Genomic DNA, 20,563 nt, shown 5'->3' with positions numbered 1-20,563 from the left:
GAAGCAGTAAGGCGTTTCGGCTTGAAGGGTAGGGCAGCCGTTGTAAGTATACTGAGACCTTAGAACTTATATCTCAAGGTAGATGGCGCATTTACGTTGTAAATGTCTATGGGCTCCAGTAGCACCACTCTCCCCGTGAAATTAGGTCGATGTCTCAATTATATTTTATAACTACTGGCTTACTCTTCAAACCGAAACAAACTGCTTGGCTGCAGATACAAACAGAATTGTAGTATACACCCGTTCCAGCGCACAACAGCGACCTATTGATTATGAAAATTGCTTATCGACTACGTTATTTTGTTTGTAGGCTTCAGCTTTCATATGTGCTGACCGAATATGGTTGCTGGCATCCAATAACGACTTAGCAATGTGAAGTGAGACGTCACTTGAATTTGGCGAGTGCATCATCTTGTAAAAGCAGGCGGCGAATTTCAAAGAAAGCGCCCTTTTCCGTCCATACACATCTGTGGCCATTAAGCCGTGGGCTGGGTGAAGGTTTTCATTAGAATCTTCTCCGCTCTAACTCTCCTTTTTTTTAAACCTACCAATTCTGATAACCTTGAGAAGCTATTTCAGCTTCAACCTAACGTGTGTAGGTGAGCTCACGGGGCTCAAGCCGGAGTGTTGCTAACACTGACCCTAGCAAGAGCAGTGCTTCGCAGAATCCACCACCGGATCGGAAACGCGACCCACGGGGAAGATCCGGCGTGAAACTCAGTGAGCTGTGTCTATGGGTTAATTCGCTCGTTGAGCCCTTCGTCGCAAGCGACGGGTTCGACGAGGACGGTGACCGGTGTTTGTGGTGCCTAAAAGCACCGTTAATGGATCGGGAGGATCCGTAATGACGTGCTTTGGGCGACGTCGACTGTTTACCATTCGGTCTACAGGATCGGGTATGTAGTTTCCAGCGGCCACGACAAGAGGGTTCTTATGTCGTACCACCTTCTCGAAATGACTCCCTTTTAAGATCCCATTTCCAGTATGGAGACTCGTGTGGGAGACCCAAGAGGACGACGTATAAGAGGATATATCCCGCGTTTTGCGAAACTCAGCCGAATGACATATGATTGTACTTTCCGACCCGCGATGGTTCAGAAGCAGTAATATATCCTAGGGCTATGTATTGGTGGCGTTACCTCAGCAGCTACAGATAACTTCGAATAGTCCGTCAACGGGTAGGGAGAGACGCGCTTTACGAAAAACATGTTAACTTGCCGCGTGTTGTTATTTTGAGGGGTTTTAGTCTGTTCAATACCGACGTATCTACCAATGCGTAGCTGGAAGTTGCGTCACAAAAAAAGCTGCTCATGAATTAATACTACTGTGAGCTCTATTATTCTAATCGTAAATTTATTTGTAACACCTAAAATTCCTATTTATTATTATGATTTACCCATATTTTTCTCATTAATAAGAATCATTAGTACTGCCCAGAGCATAAACAAGTATAAAAACGAATTCGTCTTAAACAATATTTACACTGAAAACATAGAAATAAGGAATGTATTTTTAGTTATAACTGCATAGCAGTTGTTAGTGAAGCAGAAAGGGCCAGTTTCTTCGTTTTTGTTCTAAAAACGTTTACCCTGAGGCGTTTTACTCGTAAATGGAGGTCGGGTTTATTGTTTTAAAGCAAACATTGCATTCACTGCCAGTCATTGTTGTAGTACCAGTTACACAAACGTTCACTAAGTTGTTAACTTAAGAAAAAGTCGATCTGTGTTTCGAATGGTGTCACGAATCTGGTAAAGTAATCTAGTCAATGCTGCGATTTCAAATATCAATATTTATTAATTATTATCAGCGTATTATATAAAAAATTCGGATATTTTACACTAGTTGACCAACCTAACAAATTGTGTATACACTTTATTAGGTTTTTCTCACGGCCCAGTGTTAAATGGTTACAGGAACCCATAGAAATGATTTCTAAGTCTCAGTTTTAAAGTACAACGTGTGCCTCACCTTAAAACTGAAGCGCATTACTGCTTCACGGCAGAATAATTATTTTAAGATCGGATAGTACATAAAAACACAAATAAAAAAACCTAGGCAAGCGTGGTAGTTACTCCGCGCAGTGAGGAGAGATTCAAATTTTGAAATAAGCTTAGTAATGACGTGGTTAAAATTCAAAGAGAAAATAATCGAAAATATTGCAAATTTTTCAAAACTTCATATTATTCACTCATATTCATCGACTTTTTATGTTTTATAATCCTAAAACTATTCCAGAATTTTCCACTAATCAACTGAAAACTTAGAAACACTTTACTACCTTAGAAAATTACTACTAAATACTGAGTAATTTTAAAACACCTACATAGTTCCTAACGCCTATCGCAGGATACTATCATTACCTCCTTTACTATTATTTTAACATTACGTGTTAATATTATGTTGTTGTCTAACACCAATAATTTTTTTATAATATATAAAATACACCTGATTTCATCATCGGCTACTGTTTATTAGTAGAATGTATTAATTTTGTTTTTTTCGTAGGTGGTGCGAATGTTCGTGTTGGTGGTGATGGTGTTTGCTCTATGCTGGCTTCCATACCACGCGTATTTCGTTCTGGTGTATCACCATCAGTCACTCGCCACGGCGCCTTTCGCTCAGCACATCTATCTCGGCTTCTACTGGCTGGCGATGGCAAACTCTATGTTTAATCCTCTCATATACTATTGGATGAGCAATAAGTATGTACACGTTATGATTACTTAAAAATATAAAATACCTAGTCAGGTCATAAATTCTGTCACATGTTTAATGTAAAATAATTGAAACAAGTTTATTCATTATGTAACCATTCATATACCAAAATGAACTTAACAAAACATAGATTCTTATGACACTAAAGTTTATTCAAAGTGACCTCCGTGATTTTGAATACAGGCCTTCAATCTGCGCGGCCAGTCGTCTATCGCAGCACGAACGAGGTCCATGTCAATATCTCTTCGCTCTATGAGCTGGCGCCGAATCTTGTTGGAATACCCAGTGCCTGTTATTGAACATGGTATGAGAAACAGGTTCCACAAGGTTCGTCAGGACTGTATTTTCATACACAACTGCATTCGTTTTTACACCTTTCTCACAAAAATGTACCTCTGTTAAGCCCCAATAAGAAACTCCCAACCATACCATGAGCGAGGATGGAAAATTACCTCGTTGGACACGCGGAATACGGTTGCTCGCTTCTTAACTACTGTGTGCGTACACCTTATCATTTTGTTTGTTGTAGCTCTCTTCTACGGTAAAAATTTTTTCGTCCGAAAAAAGAATTTTCCGATATTTTTTTACCGCGTACCGCTTCAACAAAGCGCGGCATCTCTTCAGTCTCAGGTCCATTAGACGAGCATTCAAACGATGTCCTGTTTTTCTTCGATATGCCCGAAGCCCTAAGTCTTCATTTAACACCCTTTTCACCGTGGTTTTGCTTAACCCCATCTGAAGGGCCAACAGTTTCTGCTTACGTTTGGGATTTCTTTAAATTCGCGCCTTCACAGATTTTATCACTGCTGGAGTCCTAACATACCGAGGGCGACCACTTCTTGACCTGTCATCTACACTAGAGTCCTTATTGTATCGTTTGATGGTACGATAAACGAATCTTTTGATTATATTCAAAATTTTCAGTATGTTATAAATTTGAATTGGCGCGTAATCGCAACGATGCAACGCAATAACTGCAACACGGTCTTTTTTAAGCGTCCACTCCATATTTAAAAATGAATAAAATTCAAAAAGTATACATTTTTATTTTCATGAACAATTCGAAATTCGAATTCAATAAACTTTTTTGTGGCCAGCATTCTAAAAGAAAAGTTTTTACTGTGTGACAATACTTATGACCTGACTAGTTATATATAAATTCTACATTCAAATTTCCAAACATATTTTTTTAAATTAAACACTATTTTACCACTATTTTAGAATCTGTCGTAATTATCTATAAAGCTTGTAAACATTTATTTAATAATGCTTCTTTATCTTCATTTTCTTTGTGGTACCGGAAATATTGAACCGTACAAAGGCTGGCCGGAAAATTGGTCCCTCGTGTCGTGGGGTATCCGAATCACTCCACATCCCAATCACTTCCGCGATTTTTTGTAGTTTTCGAGTTATGAATTTTTTTCAAATTTTTAGAGAACTTTAGAACTGAGCTTAAAAAAAAAATTTAGAAAAATTTTCGAGACTTTTTTTGCAAGTAATTTTCTACGAGTTGTTCTTTTATGCATAAAATAATCAGCTTCGTAACTTTATTGGAAGTTATAAAAATTTTGGTGTAAAGAGAAAAATGTACGGTTGGTGAATTAGACTTACATTTTCAACTTTAAATTAAAAATCTAAACAGGTGATTAAATAGTATCTAAGTGACTTTTGAAAATGCGCTAGGCTCTCAGCTTTCCTAATCAATAAAAAAGTAGTGCTTAACGAGCTACTTTGGCTAAAATTGGCCTTCAAAGACAGCGAGGTGGAAAATGTGAGTATCGAACTCAGACTACTATAGTATTTCAAAATGGCGGTGTTCCGTGTCACTACGCAACACAAGTCCGAAATTACATAAATGAAACATACTATATACATATAAATAGTTTTAAAGTTAGTATACTTAACAAATCTAAAATTTTAGTCAAAATAGGAATTTCCATTTCAGCTTTTTAGGTTATTTAAGTTATCAAGATCTTAGTGCTCGGTTACTCGGGGTACCGAGCTACGCATTATAAATAGCTTTAAAGCTGGATCCGTAGGTAACTAGTGCGGTTGCGACGACCGGCATGAAATATCCAACATAATATAGAATTGCTGTTTGCATCTACGCTAAATTCACGGAGACTTGGGTGGCGACGGAAGCGCTTTACGGGGCGTTTGTTGCGATCTGTTTTGGCCTTGAGATATATTTCAAGTGCTGATGAAGATTTGATATTTATCCTGTCATAAGAGAGAGAGAAAGAGAATACACTTTATTGAACACCAAAACACAATTTACATTAAAAAAACAGTCAAAAACCAGATACATTTGTACAATAGGCGGTCTTATCGCTAAAAGCGATCTCTTCCAGACAACCGTTTAATTTACAGAAATTCTGGAAAATATAAAAATATAGCAGGTATGTTGCGGTGTCCTAAAGACAATACATTATTATAGAATATACATACATACAATAAACAGATATGTACCGTTTAAGAGGTTTTCGGAATGAATAAAAAATACTAAACCTTTTTTAAAAGTAGGTACTGTTAAAGAGAAATACATTTATTTACCGAAGCACAACAAAACAAAAAAAAAAACAGATATTTAACACAGCAGTTTTACAGCTGTTAATATTTTGTAACGATAAATTAATTAACGCCAAACTAAGAAACGTGGGGGTTGGTGCACGTGAATGAAGTGAAACTTCTTTTTCGATGTGTAGTACCTATTGTGGTTTTCTTCATTTTTCATCCTTAAATCAGATTGCTCTTGTAATAGGGAATGCTGTATATAAGAGATGCGACATCTTCAACATTTATATAATATATATGTGGGATCGCGGTGCACAATGAAATTAGCGAATTTGTTAAATTTTATTTAATCATCAGTTCACAAAAATATACGTCTTTTCTTATTTCGTCTTAATCAATCTGTCACATAAACTTCATGCACCATCTGTCATCTGTCAGGTCGGTGTGGCCAATGGTTCCACCTAAATATTCCCACACGGCCGTCCTGCTCAGTCGTCTGTCCCAGATGACTCGTACTCGACAGCATCAGCAACTCAAGGTTTCATCATATCAGCGGAGCTACTGGTGTGATGGGGTCCTTCACCTTGACCAATCCTCTGGAGATCATAACGGTCGTTCCTCTTCTTTTTCACGATTTCATAAGGTCCTAAGTATCTTGGATGCAGTTTGTAGCCTTGCACAAATTGTGTCCTCTTGATAGCAACAAGATTTCCTACTTCATATTCTCTGGGTTTCCTTCGTCTTCGGTTAAAATTTCTTCTATTCTCATCTTGATTTTTTTTTATTTTTTTTATTGCCTTTGTAGGCAGACGAGCATACGGCCCACCTGATGGTAAGTGGTCACCGTCGCTCATGGACGTCAGCAATGCCAGGGGCAGAGCCAAGCCGCTGCCTACCATAAAGAACTCTCCGCAAGCCTCGTTTGAAGAAGGACATGTCATAGCGCTCGGAAAACACCGTGGAGGGGAGTTCATTCCAAAGCCGGATGGTACGTGGCAAAAAAGATCTTTGGAAACGCACTGTCGATGAACGCAGCAGTTCCAGATAATATGGATGAACTCTGCTCCGATGGCGGGAGGTGCGATGATAAAAAGGAGATGAGGGAATCATCTCGAATAATTCCTCAGAGCATTCCCCATGGACCATGCGGTAAAAAATACAGAGAGAACCGAAGTCCCTCCGTAGACCCAGAGGTTCCAAGCGATCCGCGAGAGCAGGACTATCGACCATCCGAACAGCCCGTTTCTGTATGGAGTCAAATGGAAGTAGCTGGTATTTGGGAGCCCCGGCCCAGAGGTGAGAGCAGTACTCCACGCGAGGTCGGACCTGCGCTTTATAAAGCGCAAGTCTCTGTCCAGGCGTGAAATACCGCTTCGCTCTCTTGAGAACTCCCAACATTTTAGAGGCCAATTTGGCTTTACCTTCCAAATGACTCCGAAACTGGACATCGCTCGAAATATCGACCCCCAGAATCCCGATACTCGCGGAAAGCTGCAGGGATACTCCTTGAAATTCCGGCACCATGACAAAAGGGCATGAAAGGGCAAGGGACATGAATTTTTTGTATGTTCTCCCTTGCTTTCTTCCTCAAGTCTTCTCTTTCCTCACAGAAAAATTTAAGATTCTCTTCATTAATTAAATTGTAGATAGCTTCATTTTTATTATTAATTTTGACTCCTGTCAGTAATTCAAAGGGTGACATCTTAATGCTTCTTTGAAATGAACTATTTAAGCATCTCTGAATATTACTGATGTGTTTGTACCACTTGGTGGGATCATCAGTAAGTAATAACTTTAATTCAACTTTGGATTCTTTACAACATTTTCCAGGGTCATATTCTGTCAGTATTTTCTCAATCTGATCTTTATATTTGAAATTTCCTATAATCATTGGTTCCTCAGCCTGATCCTTTAACATTGTGACTTGTAAAATTATTTTAGCAGAAATAACACCAGACTTAAAACTGAGTTCTATGTCCTGTAATATTGGGTTCCCTATTATTACATCAACTGGTATTTTGGCATCTTCGATGATATAGAACGTTGCTTCACATTGGCAACCATCAATCTCAATTCTTGGAGTACATGAGCCTCTTGTATGTACCTCACAGTCACCAATGCCTGTCAGGCTTTGTACTAAATCAGGATGGTAGTTACAAGTGTCGCCATGTATTTGAGTAAATGTAGATTCATTCATTAGGTTCACATCACTGCCAGTGTCAATAAGTGATTTTACCATAACATTATTGATCATAACTTTTTTGTAGGGTGCTGGGCTATCATTCTTCTTGTTACATTTTATTTCTAGAGTCTTCTTTATATTTTTGGGACAGTCAGTTGACTTATGTCCAAAGTCATTACAACGGAAGCACTTTATTCCTTTAGAGCAGCCTGAAGATTCATGATCTAGGTCTCCGCAGTTGAAACATCTCTTCTTAGGTAATGGTTTCTTCCATCCAGATGTTGTAGGCTTGGATGTTGTTGATTGATTATAAGCTTTGTTTGACGTTCGACATTTCTTCTTTATTTCAGCATATAAATCAAGTTTTTTCCTAAATTCTTTGATGTTGGAAGCTCCATATAGTATAGTTTTATTCATTTCATTGTCAGGGATGCCATCAATGATGTATTCCATTAGGGCGTCATCTTCAATATTTCCGAGTACTGTTAGTTCTTTGAGTTGCAAAAAATATTGTTGGTAGGTTTCACCTGGTTTCATCTTCCTATTTTATATGGTCTTGTGAATGGCTGCGCTGTTCAGATGTAGTCCAAATTCCTCTTTTAATCCCGTTTTCAAGAGTTCCCATGTAGTCGTACCAGTCAAAGATCTCAGGAACAATTTTGCTGTCCCCTTCAAAAGCCTTTTTGCGTAGATCACTTTTTCAATGCCCGTCCATTGCATGAGATTAGCGATATCTTCAAAATCCTTTATAAACGTATCCACGCCGTATGCATCGTCACCAGAAAATGAAGTCATAGATTTTTCTAATTCGCAGAAGGAAATTTGTGGAGCAGGTTCAGCAAAGCATTCTTCGTCTTCTTTAGCACCCTTCCGAGGCATTTTACTATCAATAGAATTCTTTGTAAACGTCTTCATGTGAAATTTGAAATGTGAAAATACCCTCACTTTTTCCCGTGTGCGTAGTCTTTGTTCGCAACTTTTGTACACTGATCACCGATCTTGATGTCAATTTCGATCCCGGACGAGCCCCCAAAGTTTTGTGGGATCGCGGTGCACAATGAAATTAGCGAATTTGTTAAATTTTATTTAATCATCAGTTCACAAAAATATACGTTTTTTCTTATTTCGTCTTAATCAATCTGTCACTTATACTTCATGCACCATCTGTCATCTGTTAGGTCGGTGTGGCCAATGGTTACACCTAAATATTCCCACATATATTTTTAATTATGCAAATATATAACGTGTAAATATATATGTTTGCCTACATTTACCGACAGTGGGGCTGTTCCAACTGCATACAAAGTTTGGCGCTATCGAGAACGTTAAAAAACTCGCACTAAGCACACTGATTGGCTTGATAGCCCCGCCAATCGCTCATTAGTTCGTCCGTAGCCTAGAGGGCCTAGACCGCTACGCGTGGTTGGGTATGTTTGAAAACCACGCACATTAAATCATTATGTCGCGTTCCGTTGGTGCTAGCCAAAACACAGTGCTTAGTGCACTGTGGCCGTAAACGACAGCTTCATATTTATGTTTCATATTTTTTGTCCATTATCGTAACCGCGCTAGAACCTTAGTGTAGACACAACTTTAGTAACTACGTATTCATACAATGGCCCAGCAAAAATCTAATTTGAAAATTCAAGTTTTACATTAGCACTTACTGTATGTATCACATAAATAATAATCAATGTCATGAAAAAGAAAGAATCCCATTGATAGCTATGTAAATTATCAATATATTTTTTATTTAAATTATTTTCCTTTATCCAAGTGTTGGCTTTATCACATCCCACCCGGTGCTAATTAGCTTTTTTCCTACCTATTCCTACCTATTCGCTGGTGGCCTAAGAGGCTATTTCAGCTACGCTCTGACGGGTTGGTGAGCTCATGGACTCAACCTGAAAGAATTTGCTAACACTAGCCCTAGAGGAGCAGTGCTTCCCAGTATCTACCACAGGATCGGAATCGAGACCCACTGAGAAGATCCGGCGAAACTCAGTAGACTGTGTTTAGGGGCTAGTTTGCTCGTCAAGCTCTTCGTCGTAATCGACGAGTTCGACGAGGACCGTAACCGATGGTTGTGAGGCCCAAAAGCACCGAGTGTGGATCTTGGTGATCCGACAACAATTCCCGGGCGATAGCGGTTTTGCGTTGCCCCGTTGCCCCGTCGCGATCGAATAAGTTAATTGGTCACTGAAACACATATTTAGGCATCACAGCGTGAATATCGCCGCTCACTTTGAGACTTGAGGTCTTAGTCTTAATTGTAATCTTTGAGAGTTTTCTGTGACTACATTGCAGCAAATATAGACAAGGTAGTGTGTGCCGTATGGGCTTACAATACGCCTTGTATATATAAATATAAATAACCCTTGATGGTAGACCGCGTTCTCCGGACCGCTCTGGGGACAGGTGCAGCGTGGCGCCATCAAGGTGGGCTCCCGGCCCGTCGACCGTGGGAACCGGTGGTTGTGTCGCCAGCGGCCGCTGGTCCGGCGTCTGGGAGACGGCCGGATGGATGTAATATTATGCTCTGCGTAAACCCTGTCCCGCCATCTCAATAGCTCCGACAGGGCTCCGGCCCGGTCCGGGGTAGGGAGCCGGCTGTGAGCGCCAGGAGTTTTTGGTGAGGTTCAACTCCCACATACCCGACCCGCTGCGTGGATGGGGATCCGGCGATTTTCTTCTGTGGAAAAAAAAATCGTAAATAACTCTAGCGAATGATCCAATATATTATATTATATATATAAGACAGATGAAATTTGAAAGCAAATTCTAATGTTTTAATATCTCAAAAATGTATGGAAAAAAAAAGATTAAATTTGTATTTTAGTTAAAAGATAGATAAACGTTTACAAAATGTAATAGCGAAGCAAAGTCCAAATCACACACAGATAATGTCTTAGAAGAACTGTTTTTCAAGCTGACAGCTCTTCTCCATGACCGAAATGGGCTTAAGTTGACAACAATGATTTTTGACACCAGCCGAGAAATCGATTTTTAATTAACAAATTGTTTTGGAGGCTTGAGCTTTTATATTTACAGTGAAATTAATTGATTTCTGCGCCAAGATATCGATTACATCAATTCCATAATTGAAATTTTCCTTTAATACTTTAAAACTTGATGCTTCATAATTATTATGAAAATCGGGACTATGCAAACTTTAAGCTAATCGGTTATAATCAATCAATAAGAAGCTCCTTGAAAATTATTACTTTTTTTTCCCTACCAATGCTGATAGCCTTGAGAGGCTATTTCAGCTTCACCCTAACGTTTGTAGGTGAGCTCGCGGGGCTCAACCGGAGAGTTGCTAACACTGACCCTAGCAAGAGCAGTGCTTCGCAGAATCTACTACTAATATATGTGGACTATAGAAAACTTAGAACGTTCATTTTTTTCTTTTGAACACATCACCATAATATTGCAATATTATGTATTATGCTATTGTTGACCATCATGAAAGATTTGAAATTAAACGTCCCTAGTGAAATACTGCTTCGGATATTTTCAATGTTAAGCTTTGTCGGCATTTAATTAGCGTCTTAAGTTGTTAAAACGTGCCGAGATTACATTTTTTGTTTCAAGTCAACAGACACAAAGGGCTATTGTTTTTCGGCAAACATAATTTATTAACATTAGATTGTCGAAATACATTTACCGTATTATTAAAGTTAGAGCAAAAACGTTATCTTTAATGTATTTATATTTGGAAAATATACTTTAATCCTGATTCTTTAGGATTAGACAAGGCTTCATAAAAATCGGCAGGGGCGTAATATATTACCTCATTTTTCTTATAAAAATAATATTTCTGTAAAATGTTCGTTTAATAACTTTAACAGAACGCTTGTATAATATCTAAGATACATAGCATATGTTGAAACATAGACCCGGAGTGAATATTATTATATATGTACAGCTAAAGTGATGAAATGTTTTTTTTATATCCCGTATATAAGCTTAATAATGAACACACGTCCTAGATTATTTTGGATGATTATAAATACCGCCTATCATTTTGAAGCGTCCGTGTCCTTCAAGGCGGCGTGTGTGTTGGCGGGGACGCCGCCATGTGAGCTGGAGGTGGAATCGCTCGCTGCCGATTATCGGTGTCACAGCCAGCTTCGTGCTCGGGGCGTGGGGCGTCTCCCCGAAAGTGAGCTACGGGCGCGGAAGGCCCATTCTCGGCGGTCCGTGCTCGAGTCGTGCTCGAGGCGATTGGCCAACCCCACATGGGGACTACGGACCGTCGAGGCAGTTTTCCCGGTCTTTGATGACTGGGTGAATCGTGGCGAAGGACGTCTCACCTTTCGTCTGGTGCAGGTGCTGACCGGGCACGGATGCCTCGGGTAGTACCTGCACCGGATAGAGGCTGAGCCGACGACGAGGTGTCACCATTGTGGACACGACCTAGACACGGCGGAGCATACGCTCGCTGTCTGCCCCACTTGGGAGGTGCAGCGCCGTGTCCTGGTTGCAAAGATAGGACCGGACTTGTCGCTGCCCGGCGTCGTGGCGTCGATGCTTGGCGGCGATGAGTCCTGGAAAGCTATGCTTGACTTCTGCGAGTGCACCATCTCGCAGAAGGAGGCGGCGGGGCGAGTGAGGCAAAGCTTTCCTCACTACTCAGATACCCGCCGCCGCCGAACAGGGGGTCGGGAGCAGGGTCGTTTCCGTGACCTGGCCCCCTAAGAGCTTGGGGTCCCATCCGTTTTGTGCGGGGAGAGACACAGACGTGGGGTGGCGTGCTTTGCACGCTCACCCGCAGTAGGAAGCCGGGTGATTGTAGACCGCGTTCCCTCGACCGCTCCGGGGGAAGGTGTCACGCAGCGTCATTAAGGCGGGCTCTTGGTCCGGCGTCTGTGGGACGGCGGGATGGATGTAATGTGCTCTGTGTCAATCCTGTCCCGCCGTCTCAATAGCCCCGACTGGGCTCCAGCCCAGTCCGAGGTAGGGCGCCGGTTGTAAGCGGTAGGAGTTTTTAGTGAGGTTTAACTCCCACATACCCCACCTGCCGCGCGGGTGAGGATACGGCGATTTTCTCTTTAGAAAAATAATAATTGAAGCCTTGTTTGATAGCAGTTTCTTAGAAAAACGATGTTACTCCTTTCTTATGGAAGTGAATTACGAAATCACGTAGGTATAGTTAAACAATATATTGTTACATACGGTCCTTATTTCGCTTTTTATTTTCCCTTTTGTACTAGTATAACTGAATTGTAAATTATATACAATTGATGAGGCGAAATAACAAGGAACTCCATTGATTGCACAGTTCAACTTCATTTACAAACTTTGACTTAACAACGCTTGTTTTGTATTAGTGTAAAATTGTAGTTCGCACTAACACACAAAATTGTCTTGCTCTGTGGAACCTGTTAGGGACGAGACGATAATGTACTGAAAACCTATATCTTCGCTCCAAGTTTGGGTTAATATTAGTACTTTGTTTGTAACTTTCAAGGGTTTGTGTGCCTTTAAAATTTGTGTAGTTAGATTTTCGTAATTATCTATGAGTCACGTTTCGATACATTTGTTGTTTGGGCTTAGAAAACTTTTTAAATGTACTTATTCGATTCTAAGTTAAAAAATACAAGAGCAGGACGAAAAATCGTCCTCGAACCCTTGCGCTATTTATATTTAAAATTTAACTTCGATATCGAGTAAGAGACATAATACATACATGTAGTATATATATAATACATATATGTATGTACATATATATTGTATTTACGAAGAACTGAAATCACACAATGTTTTGTAATATATTAATTTTTTTCTAATATGCTTATCTTGAACGAAGCTGTTGCTGTTGTTATGCTATATGTTTGATCTCACATTCAAGATCTTCAAGCTATGTTTTTTCTCTGTTCTACGAGTGCTTTATACGCCATACAAGATCAAGCACATCTAGACTGCGAATAAAAAATGTCATCACTTTTAAAAAGGCACTAAATTCGAACGAATGTCCGGAAAATATTTGAGAATAAAAAAATCCAAGTTATACATAAAACTCGTATTGAAATGTAATAACGCTCTAGAGGCAATTTATTCATTGACAGGCGTCAATTTCGTCTGTTACATATGAAGAGACACACTGTGTACGTAGGTGACAGTTGCCTTTTGAAAATTGGAAGATTGTGAAGCTATTGAAAGTTTACAAGCAAAACGTTTCCATTATATCGAGAGTTGAAGGGCTTTTGGTTTTAGCAACATTTTAACATGATACCGGCATCTCGTTTTTACCATCGCACCGCCCGCCACCGGAGTAGAGTTCATCCATACGGTAGTATCCAGATATGGAGCCACTGCGATCATCCACAGTGCGTTTCCAGAGGTCTTTTTTGCCACGTACCATCCGGCTATGGAATGAGCTCCTCTCCACGGTGTTTCCCGAGCGCTATGACATGTCCTTCTTCAAACGAGGCTTGTGGAGAGTATTAAGCGGTAGGCAGCGGCTTGGCTCTGCCCCTGACATTGCTGAAGTCCATGGACGACGGTAACCACACACCATCACGTGGGCCGTATGCTCGTATGCCTACAAAGGCAATAATAAAAAAAAACAAAGCAAAAAACTTTTTCAGTACTTTGAATGGAGTAAACTTAATTGAAGTTTAATTAAAAACATCTAATTGTTGATGCTAATAGCAAATAAAACCCACCTTTAATCACAAGGATAAATGTCGCATAAACCAATTAGCCTTTTACCCCCATATATACAGCATAGAATTATACAATAACACGTTCTTAAATACGTGTTTATGTTTATTGGAAGAATAAAATATTATTATTACCTTTTCGTAACAGATTCAGACTTTACTTCCGCCTAGTTTTATGCTGGTGTTGGAAATCAGAATCAGCGACCCCAAATGATTTGAAAAAGCTCGAGGTTAAATCTTATTCTGGTGAGTACTTTTATATGTTGTGCAACAGGTTTTTTCAATTACGTGTTGAAATATATTGCATATCTCCAATCTCCAAGCAATTAACTATTTAATAAGCCATTAGGATCTGTTAGCGTAAGCTTTTAACTGTGGTAGCTGTAAACAGTAGTATGCTGGATCAGCTTAGGGTTTTGATATCGAACGAAAGAAAAATAATGGGTGTCGAGATTAAATTAAATCGACAATTTTTATTTTTCAGGGTTTTATAAAATAAACTTACTAATTTCAGTATTTTTATGACCAATTTTTCGGGGTAACCAAAAAGAAATTTCTTTAAAAATGTATGCACCCACATATTACTTAATTTACTTTAAGATACAAATTTTACAGGAATAAGGGAGTTTTTTATATTATATTTTTATTCTAGATCGGTTTTAGTGAGACAACAACTATTTCCAACAGTCAAGAATACTAAGAGCTTAAATAAATTCAGTGCATCTAAACCATCAAACAAAATTTTTGCACCACATATCAGATTAGATAAATGAATATTTGTTTCACTCGTCTCTAAGCACTTATCTTAAATGAGATAACCGCGTGGAGCAATGCGCACAAAGAGAACGATGCGAATCTAAACGGAATGTAAATTTGAAATCGTTTGGAAAGCGTACAAGCGAGAAATCCCTTCTTAACGTATAACTGATAGCTTCTGAAATTGTTCGAATTATAATTCAAAGAAAATCGTATTCTTCTTGTTGTTTTTAGTACATTACTGTTTGTTGGCTAAATAATAAATGTGACAGTTTCCTAACTTTCAATCGCAATCTGAATACTTGTTTACAATATGGATATCATTTCGGTTATTTTTTTATTCTAAGATATTAATTATTCAGACTGTAAATAAATATTACAATTGTGCTGATTGATGAGCCAATTAAACTGGAAGGTTTTCCCAGCATTCATGACACAATTTTATTTTTATGATAATTAACAAGTCTAAATTCAAGAAAAGATAAAACCGCTTGTTTTTGCAGTTAGCCAAAGGCACTTTCGTGACGTATCTTCGTTCAGCCGAGCATGACATTCGAGAAGACGCAGCAACATGTCGCGATCCACACCCCAACACGGTACGTGACCAACAATAACTCACTGTATTTAAACTTCCTTCCATTCCATCAGGGTCTTTTCAATGTTGGCTTAGGATCGTCAACCAAGTTCAAGGGATTTAGAAAACACTGTCGATCATTTAATATTTAAATCATAGGATAATATTTGTGTGTGGTTGATTTAAAATCGTTCATAAAATATTTACTCGCTACTAAAGTTGTTGTGATTGAATGCCCACCGCACAAACTCATTAAGCTGGATTTAAATTATTTTATATTTACAAATTTGAGTATCAAATCTTAATCGTATTTGTAATTTAATACAAAAACTTAATTTCAAGATTTAAATTAGAATTCTAAAATTGAAACATAACTATACAATTGGATCGTAAATGATTTCACTCGAATGTGTGCACAGTAAGTCCACTTTTGTTTTAATAATATTCTTAAATATTAATTAGTTTTTAGAACTCCCTCTTAGTCTGTATAAAAGGTTCGTTAAAATAATGCTACGCTAAGCGACTTTATTCATAATGCCTAATTGCCGAGTCGAAATAGACTTCTGAAGGAATTAACAACATTTTTATTTAGAGTTAATAAGATATTATTCATTAACCGGTATTCATAAGATAATGGAACCGCTTAGTGGACCATCTTGAGGACCAAAACCCCCAAACATTCGCTCGATTAGTAACTGAAAATAGCTTTTAATGCTTAGATGATTACATTCTTTTGACAGTTACGAAAATAACAATGATAGATTGCAGTCATTTATAATTTTTCAGTGTTCCTTTTACCCGGTTATTAATTACAGTAAATGAAGAAAATAAAAAAAATAAGTGAAGAGATACGAATTTCGCAAATGACACTTGGGTCTCGTTATGAAAATGACATGTACTTTTTTAGAAATTCTCACAAAATCAGACATCTCATTGTGTAAGCACAATACGGACCCATTTATTGTGTGTTTAAAACTTGGTCATTTAATTTTGTAATTGCTTTACATTTTCTGAACATTGATGTCATTCACTGTTGTTTTCAATCCAGCAACGAAATCTAAACTCAAGCTTAGAAACTATAGTCACTTAGATTTTAAACTTTGTTTGACTGACTGAGGTAGGTACTGTTTGAATCATTTCACATGTAATTGATTCATCTCATTCTGTAAACCCAAATAACCATTTGAGAAATAGTGCAGATTTAAATAAAAATTAATCAATTACAAACACTTGTAGTAACCAGAACACTAGCACTACGTTAAAATGAATCTATATATTTAAAAATGAATTGCTGTTCGTTAGTCAGTTAGTATTGCAGTAGGCAGCGGCTTGGCTCTGCTCCTGGCATTTCTGAAGTCCATGGACAACGGTAACCACTTACCATCAGGTGGGCTGTACGTTCGTCTGCCAACAAAAGAAAAGAAAAAAGTCTCGCTTTAGCGAAAGTTTTAAACTCGAGAATGGCTGGACCGATTTGGCTAATTTTGGTCTTGAATTATTTGTGGAAGTCCGGAGAAGGTTTAAAAGGTAGACAAATATAAAAATGCTCGGAATGAAATAAAATTTACAATTTTGTTTTTCCTTTGAAGTGTCGGACGGTCCCCCGTCAGACGGATTTCTTTTGTTTGTTATAAGTTTATTTTATACAAAAGTTTAGGTCCTATAATTATCGATTGAGGCATTACGAAATCTGCCGGGTCAGCTAGTACATTCTAAAAATGCGTTATGGGAAATTACAATCGATAAAGCACCAGCAACTGAGATTAACATTGTCCAATTCATTACCTGACATGAATGAATGAATAAAATCCAAACTATATATGGATCCAAAAATCATAAACATCAAAACATGAATGTATTATGTATGTATCTGTGACAGAGAAGAGATGAATGTATTAATACAAATAAATCTGATTAGGCAATCAAAAGCATAACTTCAAAAACCAATTCATGACATACATAAAAATGGTATATGATCCAACTCAATTTATGAAAATAACATGAGCTCATGAAACGAATGAGAAAATTGGTGGCTATTAGCATTTTTAACGCAACACGTAACAATATTGAAAAACAGATTAAATTCAATCATTTTAACTGTCTTGAACATTTTCAGAGACAAAATGTGTTAATGTGAAATATTCATGACCGTATAGTCTCGAATTATTGGAGAACTATCTACCTGATAACAGTGAATGAAATTATACGAATTGTAATTTAAGCTTTTAAAGTTAGGAATATCTCAATGACCTTCCTAAATCCCTGTAAACATTGTCTCTGAATCTTGTACTTTTTATAGCTGAAATAGAACAGTAGTGTCTAATAAACCAAACAGCGTTATCTTGTCTGTTTGAGTGGCTGCGATAAGCCTTTTTATGACGGCACTGGATTAAGGTGTTTTTTCTGACCTATTACGTCAATAGAGAATATAACAAATTCTCACTTTCGTTCTTTTGACACATATTATTTACACTGCTAATAAGAAGATTTATAATTTACTAGAGGTCCCGCAGTAGTCGAAATTCGACTATAACTAATTGGAATTGTAAGTTTGTAGACTATTATGATTGTATTTTATACTTCTATAATCACAAATTTCGCCAAGACTACAATATAAAAAGTATTAACAAAGACAAACAATATTTAATCTATTCTCAATTTGACAACAGACGTCAAGAACAAAAGATTGACAATAAATAATATGCATGCGTGTGTGCGTCAAATACATGGTATGTAGTGTGTGTAATGTTTTGTTTATTGATTTAATGTATCTTATGCATTATTTTTATAAAAAATATTAGCATTGTGCACTTCTTCTCTATATTCTCTATAAGTGTGGAAAATTTCATACTCCTCCGTTCGCGCAATTTTCGTAAAAAGGGATGCAAAGTTTTTGCTGCACGTAGATTTTATATAGATTTTGCATATATATTTTACGAGCATAATAATTTTGTGATCTCGTTTTGCAAATAATATAAGCAACATAAAATAAATGCATACTTGTTTTCCCGGATCAATGCGACAGCCGTCCTTACAAGATTCGCCTAATTTTTTTCTTTGTGTAGATGGGTGAATGATTACATGACCCATTGGTGTTCAATGGTTAACGTTGTTAGCGAATTCTGCCAACCGGGACATAAAGTTGAAATTCCAATTGTATTATACTGAGACTGTTTCTCTCCCTTCCAAACTGGAATGCATAGCTGAATCGTAAAAGAAATAGGTAAGAGCGTCACAACTACTCGTGCACGATTAATATGTTCCCTACCACTAAATACCAGTTGGCGATTGCAGTACGCTGCTCACAGGAACGAACGGAGTGGTGCTTTTATAGGTACACATTGTTAATTTTACCCACGTACTAACCTTAAATTAACGGTTTTGTTACATATGCAATTCATTACATTCGTGGATATTTGGATTTATTATTCGGGAATAGGCTTGCTAAATCAAACTTTTAGTAGTAGACAATTTTCAAACATGGTGTAACTATCGATTTTCGGGTCAGTCGTAACGTATCATAACTTTTACTGCTTTGTTTGTTGACAGAAAATTCGAACGCGATAGAACTCGTCACAAATGGAGCCCTGGCGATCAGGATTAATCCTCGTCTTGAGAAAGCTACAACAAATGGTTATCATGTATGTGACGATAAATTATAAGTTAACAATAAATAAAAAATGTAAATTTTGACAACACTTTTCGGCGAAACAAAAAACTCTACTACGGAGAGGAGAGAGGTTAGCTACCTCATTCATGTGAATCGGAACTCGCAGGAAGCGTTCTACATCACTACACAACCTAAATATTTTTGATCATAACAATATGTTGAAATATAATATATTGAGCACTCCGCTTTTGTTTACGATATTGTTACTGTTATTGTTTCGCTGTGTTTCGTAATATTGCTGGTATTAGATGTTTACTTACGTTGTACTATCGTAATGTTCAGTTCATTAATCTTTTTTCACATTCCAATTTAAGTCTGACGCGTATAAAAATATAAAAAGTATTCCTAAAATAGAAACCAAGGGTTGGTTCAAAATAGCTGTAAACTTAAATAATTAGTAAATCCTTAATAACTTAGATTATATAATATTGCTATATTCCAATGTTTCCGCTTACTGTTTAAAATGCGATTTTTTCACACTTTAGATACAAAATAATAGAATAAGTTTTAGGAGTCTAGACATTTCTATACTATTTGAAATACCTACTAAAGATAATTATTTTTATATTAACTTATTAGTGGTGTATTTAAGATAGCATTTTAATTGATCCTCAATGTTGACAAAATAGTGGTATTGAAATATTTTCTGTACGCAATGTAGCAAACGCAATTAAAAATTACATGTAAGTTCAGCGGTCTTGAGGAAACCCCTTCGGATTGTATTGCGGATTTATTAAATAATAAAATTACTAAAATAACGTACATAAATTAGTTTATAAATGTATAATATTTTCTGTTTGTATTGGACTAACTAGCTCAGTGATTCTCAACCTTTTTTTGTTGCGGCACATATTTAACGATTTCAAAATTTGGCGGCACACAAAAAAAACAGATAAAAATTATTTACTTACTCCAACACATTGCATAAATAGTTTATCAAAAAATTTTAATATACGAAATAAACTAAAATATACTATAATTTTTTTTTGTGGATTTAATATATATTCATGTTTAAAATATTTTTCTTTTAAAATTATATAATTTAATAATATTAACATTATTATATATTCGCAAAATTTGGCGGCACACTTTTGAAATTTGGCGGCACACAAAAGTGCCGCGGAACAGTGGTTGAGAATCACTGAACTAGCTTATACAATTAGCGGTTCCAAGGACAGTTCCAATACAACCCGTGTGATGATTCACCTGTAAATTTGTAATTTATATAATTATGTATGTAAATTGATAAAATTTCAATAAATATTGTTACTATTGATTTTTATTTTATTTTAATTCACGTCATTGGGTGAAAAGTAATGTTTTCAAATACTACAGGGATCTTATTCTGAGAGCTTTCAGTTAAATACATAAGAGCTCATTAAATTCTTTTTTATACAAAAGATGCTACGTAACATTTTTCCGACTGTTTTTTTTTTGTTCAAACAAAATTAAGTTTGGAAGAGGCAGCGATTTGCGAAAAAGGC

General features: G+C 37.3%; 1 protein-coding gene across 3 annotated transcripts in view; it reads left to right on the top strand.

The window, feature by feature from the left end:
- The window catches only part of NGR-A33 (neuropeptide receptor A33), a 96,365-nt gene extending 76,010 nt beyond the window's left edge, over positions 1-20,355 (top strand). For all 3 annotated transcript variants that reach the window (XM_089728352.1, XM_089728354.1, XM_089728353.1), the window contains exons 8-11: positions 2,506-2,702; positions 14,228-14,325; positions 15,339-15,431; positions 18,959-20,355. In XM_089728352.1, coding sequence (XP_089584478.1) covers positions 2,506-2,702; positions 14,228-14,325; positions 15,339-15,385 — 342 coding nt within the window. In that variant the 3' untranslated portion in view covers positions 15,386-15,431; positions 18,959-20,355. The remainder of the gene's footprint in view (positions 1-2,505; positions 2,703-14,227; positions 14,326-15,338; positions 15,432-18,958) is intronic.
- The last annotated feature ends 208 nt before the right edge of the window (positions 20,356-20,563 follow it).

This window comes from Bombyx mandarina, chromosome 06, assembly GCF_030267445.1.
Source record: "Bombyx mandarina strain Sakado chromosome 06, ASM3026744v2".
Lineage (NCBI taxonomy): Eukaryota > Metazoa > Arthropoda > Insecta > Lepidoptera > Bombycidae > Bombyx > Bombyx mandarina.
The sequence above is the reverse complement of the archived record's forward strand: the minus strand, read 5'-3'. Positions and strand labels throughout refer to the sequence as shown.